The sequence below is a fragment of the Pseudophryne corroboree genome (genome assembly GCF_028390025.1).
Source record: "Pseudophryne corroboree isolate aPseCor3 chromosome 3 unlocalized genomic scaffold, aPseCor3.hap2 SUPER_3_unloc_32, whole genome shotgun sequence".
NCBI classification, from domain to species: Eukaryota; Metazoa; Chordata; class Amphibia; order Anura; family Myobatrachidae; genus Pseudophryne; species Pseudophryne corroboree.
This window is the reverse complement of record NW_026967522.1, coordinates 474,256-485,041: the sequence shown is the minus strand read 5'-3', so window position 1 is coordinate 485,041 and position 10,786 is coordinate 474,256. Positions and strand designations below refer to the sequence as shown.

At 41.3% G+C, this 10,786-nt stretch overlaps 1 protein-coding gene across 2 annotated transcripts in view; it reads right to left on the bottom strand.

Moving 5' to 3' along the window:
* Positions 1-1,709: 1,709 nt before the first annotated feature.
* The window catches only part of LOC134984049 (oocyte zinc finger protein XlCOF22-like), an 83,534-nt gene continuing 74,457 nt past the window's right edge, over positions 1,710-10,786 (bottom strand). Inside the window, exon 4 of one of the 2 annotated variants that reach the window (XM_063949691.1) lies at positions 1,710-4,255. In XM_063949691.1, the coding sequence (XP_063805761.1) occupies positions 2,847-4,255 (1,409 nt within the window). In that variant the 3' untranslated portion in view covers positions 1,710-2,846. The remainder of the gene's footprint in view (positions 4,256-10,786) is intronic. The other variant, XM_063949692.1, reaches the window with a different exon arrangement.

Here is a 10,786-nt window from a genome sequence, read left to right as displayed (position 1 = left end):
GTTACTTATACATTTCCCCTTCTGTATATGTAACGTATGGTGTAACTAGATCTGACTCCTCTCATTCTCACCAGTAATAATGTTACTTATACATTTCCCCTTCTGTATATGTAACGTATGGTGTAACTAGATCTGACTATTGTCACTCTCACCAGTAATAATGTTACTTATACATTTCCCCTTCTGTATATGTAACGTATGGTGTAACTAGATCTTACTCCTGTCATTCTCACCAGTACTAATGTTACTTATACATTTCCCCTTCTGTATATGTAACGTATGGTGTAACTAGATCAGACTTCTGTCATTCTCAACGGTAATAATGTTACTTATATATTTCCCCTTCTGTATATGGAACGTATGGTGTAACTAGATCTGACTTCTGTCATTCTCACCAGTAATAATGTTACTTATACATTTCCCCTTCTGTATATGTAATGTATGGTGTAACTAGATCTGACTCCTGTCATTCTCACCAGTAATAATGTTACTTATACATTTCCTCTTCTGTATGTGTAACGTATGGTGTAACTAGATCTGACTCCTGTCATTCTCACCAGTAATAATGTTACTTATACATTTCCCCTTCTGTATATGCAACGTATGGTGTAACTAGATCTGACTCCTGTCATTCTCACCAGTAATAATGTTACTTATACATTTCCCCTTCTGTATATGTAAAGTATGGTGTAACTAGATCTGACTCCTGTCACTCTCACCAGTAATAATGTTACTTATACATTTCCCCTTCTGTATATGTAACGTATGTTCTAACTAGATCTGACTCCTGTCATTCTCACCAGTAATAATGTTACTTATACATTTCCCCTTCTGTATATGTAACGTATGGTGTAACTAGATCTGACTCCTGTCATTCTCACCAGTAATAATGTTACTTATACATTTCCCCTTCTGTATATGTAACGTATGGTGTAACTAGATCCGACTTCTGTCACTCTCACCAGTAATAATGTTACTTATACATTTCCCCTTCTGTATATGGAACGTATGGTGTAACTAGATCTGACTCCTGTCATTCTCACCGGTATTAATGTTACTTATACATTTCCCCTTCTGTATATGGAACGTGTGGTGTAACTAGATCTGACTCCTGTCATTCTCACCAGTAATAATGTTACTTATACATTTCCCCTTCTGTATATGTAACGTATGGTGTAACTAGATCTGACTCCTGTCATTCTCACCAGTAATAATGTTACTTATACAGCACTTTCCTCCCAATAGCACTCACAGAACTTTACATTCACATTTACACAGAGCACAAGATACACAATAAGTAGAACAGAATAAAGGACTCAGCATGTGGGATGTATTATTTAGGAAGTGAAGGAACATTAATGTAACAGTCATCAGTCTGTTTGTGGTCTCCAGAGTGGAGGTCTCTTGGACTGTGTGAGGCAGCAGGTTCCATGGTCAGGGCTACAATGCTAACAGATCATCCACAAATGAATTACGGCAGATTCTTGGTGCTGCTGGTAACAGTCCATCTGCAGATGGAAGTAACCAGGGCAGTAAGGAGGCAGAAGCTGCTTCTGGTACCTTTGACCCTGGTCACGTAGGCCTGGGAGAGTCAGTAAGATTATGTAATAGTCACCATCTTACAGGCAGCCGGTGAAGGGAGCAGAGAATGGATGTTATGTGACAGGAACGGGCTGGTTAGGTAACAGCCTGGCTGCTGCATTCTGTACAAGCTACAAGCGGTGCAATTCTATTGCTGGGAGACCCAGGTAGAGGACATTGCAGTAGTCTATGTGTGATGATACAAGTGCATGTATGACTGTAGGTAGATCTTCTGAGGGACTTAAGTACTGGAGTCTGGCTATGGTCCTCAGATGAGGATCTTTGGCTGATACCGGATGTCTAAGTGTCACTCCACCATCCAGGACACAAAGGTTCCATACAAACTCTGAACCCCTAAGTGTAGGTCTGGTCGGCAAAGCAGCAGTCTTACCATTTGTTGCTGAGCTTCTACATTATTATTATTATCCTTTATTTATATGGCACCACAAGGGTTCCGCAGCACCCAATTACAGAGTACATGTGCACATAATCAAAACAGGAAAACAGTGACTTACAGTTGAAGACAATATAGGACAAGTACAGGGTAACTAAGCATAACTACACCAGTAAATGACATAGAGATAAGTTCCAGGATGGCCAAAAAACTGCAGGATTTGGGCAGTTGAGGATTATTAAAGTAAGAAAAGGATAAGCACATGAGGGAAGAGGGCCCTGCTTGTGAGAGCTTACATTCTAAGGGGAGGGGTAGACAGACAGGGGTGACACAGATGGGGTACATAGAGAGCGTGGAACAGAGGGTTAGGATGAGAGTTGGCTGGGTTTGGTAAAGAAATGGGTCTTAAGAGCCCGTTTGAAGTTTTGTAGAAAGGTGGAGAGTCTGAGGGGGAGAGGTAGGGAATTCCAGAGTAAGGGAGCAGCACGTGAAAAATCTTGGATAGGAGTGGAAGTAATCAGAAGACAGGCGAGTCGGCGTGCATTAGCATATGGACCTGTTTCACTAGGACTGAGTCATGGCCAACTAGCATCACCCACATCTGGAGCTCAGCTAGACATTTAGTATTGGTATTGTTTTCAGTACCCGGAACAAAGACAGGTTATCTGCATAACAGAGGTAAAGGAGGACATGACGTCTTATTATTTCACCCAGTAGCAGCATGTATATTGTAAAAAAAACACAGGACATAAGATAAAACCTGAAGGAACATTGCAGGGAAATGGTGAAGATGAGTATATCCAGAAGATTAAAATGGTTCACCACTTGTGTGATGTCTACTGTGTCCAACAAGAGCTGATTTATTAATCACTCAGCATGCAAATTGCTTCACACCTCTGTGAGTTCTCTCATGTTGAACAAGATGTGATTTCCGTATAAAACCTTTCCCACACTCAGAACATGAAAATGGCTTCTCTCCAGTGTGACTTCTCTCATGTCGAACAAGATGTGATTTTTGTATAAACCCTTTCCCACACTCAGTACATGAAAATGGCTTCTCACCTGTGTGACTTCTCTCATGTCTAACAAGATGTGATTTCCGTATAAAACATTTGCCACACTCAGAACATGAAAATGGCTTCTCACTTGTGTGACTTCTTTCATGTCTAACAAGATAGGACTTGTGTGAAAAACCTTTTCCACACTCAGAACATGCAAATGGCTTCTCACCTGTGTGACTTCTCTCATGTATAACAAGATATGACTTGTGTGAAAAACCTTTTCCACACTCAGAACATGAAAATGGCTTCTCTCCGGTGTGACTTCTCTCATGTATAACAAGATATGACTTGTGTGAAAAACCTTTTCCACACTCAGAACAAGAAAATGGCTTCTCTCCAGTGTGACTTCTTTCATGTTGAACAAGATTTGATTTTAGTGAAAAACATTTCCCACACTCAGAACATGTAAATGGCTTCTCTCCGGTGTGACTTCTCTCATGTCTAACAAGAGTTGATTTCTGTGCAAAACATTTCCCACACTCAGAACATGAAATTGGCCCCTCTCCGGTGTGATTTCTCTCATGTATAACAAGACAAGACTTGTGTGAAAAACGTTTTCCACATTCAGAACATGAAAATGGCTTCTCTCCGGTGTGACTTCTCTCATGTTGAACAAGATGTGATTTCCGTGTAAAACATTTCCCACACTCAGAACATGAAAATGGCTTCTCACCGGTGTGACTTCTCTCATGTTGAACAAGATGTGATTTACGTGTAAAACATTTCCCACACTCAGAACATGTAAATGGACTCTCACCTATGTGAGTTTTCTGATGTATAACAAAATATGATTTGGATGTAAAACATTTCCCACACTCAGAACATGAAAATGGCTTCTTACCTGTGTGACTTCTCTCATGTATAACAAGAGATGATTTCTGTGCAAAACATTTCCCACACTTAGAACATGGAAATGGCCTCTCATCTGCCTTACCTGTCTGATGGGTAATAGGCTTTGTGTTTTGTGTAAAACATTTGGCATCTATAGAACAGGGAAACACTGTATCTACTGTCAGAGCTGTAACAGATGCACCAATATCAGAGTGATCATGAGAACATTTCCCAGGATCATAGGGATCAGCTGATAGAGCTGGATGTACAATTGGGGTAATGGGGTTATCTCCTGGAGAATCCTGTCTACTGTCATTATCTTTTATGTCACAATCCGGGGATAACATTAGATGTCCTTCGGAGATATTCCTGCTTGTGTGTCCATCTGCTGGAAAGAAAATACATTATGGAAATGTGAATTTTCATAAAACAATTAATATCTAGTAAAGATTATGATCAAAACTGACAAATTACTATAAAATGAGTAGATAAGACCCAGGGTGTTACATGGTACAATATATAATTCTGTAACAGACACTGTATCCAGTACTGTATTTCTGGCATTGCATTTATGTTTATCTTTAAAATAATACTAGGAAGCTTGGACAGGAGTGTTACTAACACTGAGAGAACATGTGGGATTACTAGAGGTGACATGGGCTGTGCAGTAATATAACATCACCTGTGCATACATTTAGGTAACACTGAGATCATGTGGGATTACTAGAGATGACATGGGCTGTGCAGTAATATAACATCGCCTGTGCATACATTTAGGTAACACTGAGAGATCATGTGGGATTACTAGAGGTGACATGGGCTGTGCAGTAATATAACATCGCCTGTGCATACATTTAGGTAACACTGAGAGATCATGTGGGATTACTAGAGGTGACATGGGCTGTGCAGTAATATAACATCGCCTGTGCATACATTTAGGTAACACTGAGAGATCATGTGGTATTACTAGAGGTGACATGGGTTGTGCAGTAATATAACATTGCCTGTGCATACATTTAGGTAACACTGAGAGATCATGTGGTATTACTAGAGGTGACATGGGTTGTGCAGTAATATAACATCACCTGTGCATACATTTAGGTAACACTGAGATCATGTGGGATTACTAGAGGTGACATGGGCTGTGCAGTAATATAACATCGCCTGTGCATACATTTAGGTAACACTGGGATAATGTGGAATTACTAGAGGTGACATGGGCTGTACAGTAATATAACATCGCCTGTGCATACATTTAGGTAACACTGAGAGAACATGTGGGATTACTAGAGGTGACATGGGCTGTAAAGTAATATAACATCACCTGTGCATACATTTAGGTAACACTGAGATCATGTGGGATTACTAGAGGTGACATGGGCTGTGCAGTAATATAACATCGCCTGTGCATACATTTAGGTAACACTGGGATAATGTGGAATTACTAGAGGTGACATGGGCTGTGCAGTAATATAACATCGCCTGTGCATACATTTAGGTAACACTGAGAGAACATGTGGGATTACTAGAGGTGACATGGGCTGTAAAGTAATATAACATCGCCTGTGCATACATTTAGGTAACACTGAGAGATCATGTGGGATTACTAGAGGTGACATGGGCTGTGCAGTAATATAACATCGCCTGTGCATACATTTAGGTAACACTGAGAGAACATGTGGGATTACTAGAGGTGACATGGGCTGTGCAGTAATATAACATCGCCTGTGCATACATTTAGGTAACACTGAGATCATGTGGGATTACTAGAGGTGACATGGGCTGTGCAGTAATATAACATCGCCTGTGCATACATTTAGGTAACACAGAGATCATGTGGGATTACTAGAGGTGACATGGGCTGTGCAGTAATATAACATCGCCTGTGCATACATTTAGGTAACACAGAGATCATGTGGGATTACTAGAGGTGACATGGGCTGTGCAGTAATATAACATCGCCTGTGCATACATTTAGGTTACACTGAGAGATCATGTGGGATTACTAGAGGTGACATGGGCTGTGCAGTAATATAACATCGCCTGTGCATACATTTAGGTAACACTGAGATCATGTGAGATTACTAGAGGTGACATGGGCTGTGCAGTAATATAACATCACCTGAGCATACATTTAGGTAACACTGAGAGATCATGTGGGATTACTAGAGGTGACATGGGCTGTGCAGTAATATAACATCGCCTGTGCATACATTTAGGTAACACTGAGAGATCATGTGGGATTACTAGAGGTGACATGGGCTGTGTAGTAATATAACATCGCCTGTGCATACATTTAGGTAACACTGAGATCATGTGGGATTACTAGAGGTGACATGGGCTGTGCAGTAATATAACATCGCCTGTGCATACATTTAGGTAACACTGAGATCATGTAGGATTACTAGAGGTGACATGGGCTGTGCAGTAATATAACATCGCCTGTGCATACATTTAGGTAACACTGAGATCATGTGAGGTTACTAGAGGTGACATGGGCTGTGCAGTAATATAACATCGCCTGTGCATACATTTAGGTAACACTGAGAGATCATGTGGGATTACTAGAGGTGACATGGGCTGTGCAGTAATATAACATCGCCTATGCATACATTTAGGTAACACTGAGATCATGTGGGATTACTAGAGGTGACATGGGCTGTGCAGTAATATAACATCACCTGTGCATACATTTAGGTAACACTGAGAGATCATGTGGGATTACTAGAGGTGACTTGGGCTGTGCAGTAATATAACACCGCCTGTGCATACATTTAGGTAACACTGAGATCATGTGGGATTACTAGAGGTGACATGGGCTGTGCAGTAATATAACATCGCCAATGCATACATTTAGGTAACACTGAGATCATGTGAGGTTACTAGAGGTGACATGGGCTGTGCAGTAATATAACATCGCCTGTGCATACATTTAGGTAACACTGAGAGATCATGTGGGATTACTAGAGGTGACATGGGCTGTGCAGTAATATAACATCTCCTGTGCATACATTTAGGTAACACTGAGAGATCATGTGGGATTACTAGAGATGACATGGGCTGTGCAGTAATATAACATCGCCTGTGCATACATTTAGGCAACACTGAGATCATGTGGGATTACTAGAGGTGACATGGGCTGTGCAGTAATATAACATCACCTGTGCATACATTTAGGTAACACTGAGAGATCATGTGGGATTACTAGAGGTGACTTGGGCTGTGCAGTAATATAACACCGCCTGTGCATACATTTAGGTAACACTGAGATCATGTGGGATTACTAGAGGTGACATGGACTGTGCAGTAATATAACATCGCCTGTGCATACATTTAGGTAACACTGAGAGATCATGTGGGATTACTAGAGGTGACATGGGCTGTGCAGTAATATAACATTGCCTTTGCATACATTTAGGTAACACTGAGATCATGTGGTATTACTAGAGGTGACATGGGCTGTGCAGTAATATAACATCACCTGAGCATACATTTAGGTAACACTGAGAGATCATGTGGGATTACTAGAGGTGACATGGGCTGTGCAGTAATATAACATCGCCTGTGCATACATTTAGGTAACACTGAGAGATCATGTGGGATTACTAGAGGTGACATGGGCTGTGTAGTAATATAACATCGCCTGTGCATACATTTAGGTAACACTGAGATCATGTGGGATTACTAGAGGTGACATGGGCTGTGCAGTAATATAACATCGCCTGTGCATACATTTAGGTAACACTGAGATCATGTAGGATTACTAGAGGTGACATGGGCTGTGCAGTAATATAACATCGCCTGTGCATACATTTAGATAACACTGAGATCATGTGAGGTTACTAGAGGTGACATGGGCTGTGCAGTAATATAACATCGCCTGTGCATACATTTAGGTAACACTGAGAGATCATGTGGGATTACTAGAGGTGACATGGGCTGTGCAGTAATATAACATCGCCTATGCATACATTTAGGTAACACTAAGATCATGTGAGGTTACTAGAGGTGACATGGGCTGTGCAGTAATATAACATCGCCTGTGCATACATTTAGGTAATACTGAGAGATCATGTGGGATTACTAGAGGTGACATGGGCTGTGCAGTAATATAAAATCTCCTGTGCATACATTTAGGTAACACTGAGAGATCATGTGGGATTACTAGAGATGACATGGGCTGTGCAGTAATATAACATCGCCTGTGCATACATTTAGGTAACACTGAGATCATGTGGGATTACTAGAGGTGACATGGGCTGTGCAGTAATATAACATCACCTGTGCATACATTTAGGTAACACTGAGAGATCATGTGGGATTACTAGAGGTGACTTGGGCTGTGCAGTAATATAACACCGCCTGTGCATACATTTAGGTAACACTGAGATCATGTGGGATTACTAGAGGTGACATGGGCTGTGCAGTAATATAACATCGCCTATGCATACATTTAGGTAACACTGAGATCATGTGAGGTTACTAGAGGTGACATGGGCTGTGCAGTAATATAACATCGCCTGTGCATACATTTAGGTAACACTGAGAGATCATGTGGGATTACTAGAGGTGACATGAGCTGTGCAGTAATATAACATCTCCTGTGCATACATTTAGGTAACACTGAGAGATCATGTGGGATTACTAGAGATGACATGGGCTGTGCAGTAATATAACATCGCCTGTGCATACATTTAGGTAACACTGAGATCATGTGGGATTACTAGAGGTGACATGGGCTGTGCAGTAATATAACATCACCTGTGCATACATTTAGGTAACACTGAGAGATCATGTGGGATTACTAGAGGTGACTTGGGCTGTGCAGTAATATAACACCGCTTGTGCATACATTTAGGTAACACTGAGATCATGTGGGATTACTAGAGGTGACATGGACTGTGCAGTAATATAACATCGCCTGTGCATACATTTAGGTAACACTGAGAGATCATGTGGGATTACTAGAGGTGACATGGGCTGTGCAGTAATATAACATCGCCTGTGCATACATTTAGGTAACACTGAGATCATGTGGTATTACTAGAGATGACATGGGCTGTGCAGTAATATAACATCACCTGTGCATACATTTAGGTAACACTGAGAGACAATGTGGGATTACTAGAGGTGACATGGGCTGTGCAGTAATATAACATCGCCTGTGCATACATTTAGGTAACACTGAGAGATCATGTGGGATTACTAGAGGTGACATGGGCTGTGCAGTAATATAACATCGCCTGTGCATAAATTTAGGTAACACTGAGATAATGTGGGATTACTAGAGGTGACATGGGCTGTGCAGTAATATTACATCGCCTGTGCATACATTAAGGTAACACTGAGAGATCATGTGGGATTACTAGAGGTGACATGGGCAGTGCAGTAACATAACATCACCTGTGCATACATTTAGGTAACACTGAGATCATGTGGGATTACTAGAGGTGACATGGGCCGTGCAGTAATATAACATCACCTCTGCATACATTTAGGTAACACTGAGAACATGTGGGGGTACTAGAGGTGACACGGGCTGTGCAGTAATATAACATCGCCTGTGCATACATTTAGGTAACACTGAGATCATGTGGGATTACTAGAGGTGACATGGGCTGTGCAGTAATATAACATCGCCTGTGCATACATTTAGGTAACACTGAGAGATCATGTGGGATTACTAGAGGTGACATGGGCTGTGCAGTAATATAACATCGCCTGTGCATACATTTAGGTAACACTGAGATCATGTGGGATTACTAGAGGTGACATGGGCTGTGCAGTAATATAACATCGTCTGTGCATACGTTTAGGTAACACTGAGAGATCATGTGGGATTACTAGAGGTGACATGGGCTGTGCAGTAATATAACATCGCCTGTGCATACATTTAGGTAACACTGAGATCATGTGGGATAACTAGAGGTGACATGGGCTGTGCAGTAATATAACATCGCCTGTGCATACATTTAGGTAACACTGAGAGAACATGTGGGATTACTAGAGGTGACATGGACTGTGCAGTAATATAACATCGCCTGTGCATACATTTAGGTAACACTGAGAGAACATGTGGGATTACTAGAGGTGACATGGGCTGTGCAGTAATATAACATTGCCTGTGCATACATTTAGGTAACACTGAGATCATGTGGGATAACTAGAGGTGACATGGGCTGTGCAGTAATATAACATCGCCTATGCATACATTTAGGTAACACTGAGATCATGTGAGGTTACTAGAGGTGACATGGGCTGTGCAGTAATATAACATCGCCTGTGCATACATTTAGGTAACACTGAGAGATCATGTGGGATTACTAGAGGTGACATGGGCTGTGCAGTAATATAACATCTCCTGTGCATACATTTAGGTAACACTGAGAGATCATGTGGGATTACTAGAGATGACATGGGCTGTGCAGTAATATAACATCGCCTGTGCATACATTTAGGTAACACTGAGATCATGTGGGATTACTAGAGGTGACATGGGCTGTGCAGTAATATAACATCACCTGTGCATACATTTAGGTAACACTGAGAGATCATGTGGGATTACTAGAGGTGACTTGGGCTGTGCAGTAATATAACACCGCTTGTGCATACATTTAGGTAACACTGAGATCATGTGGGATTACTAGAGGTGACATGGACTGTGCAGTAATATAACATCGCCTGTGCATACATTTAGGTAACACTGAGAGATCATGTGGGATTACTAGAGGTGACATGGGCTGTGCAGTAATATAACATCGCCTGTGCATACATTTAGGTAACACTGAGATCATGTGGTATTACTAGAGATGACATGGGCTGTGCAGTAATATAACATCACCTGTGCATACATTTAGGTAACACTGAGAGACAATGTGGGATTACTAGAGGTGACATGGGCTGTGCAGTAATATAACAT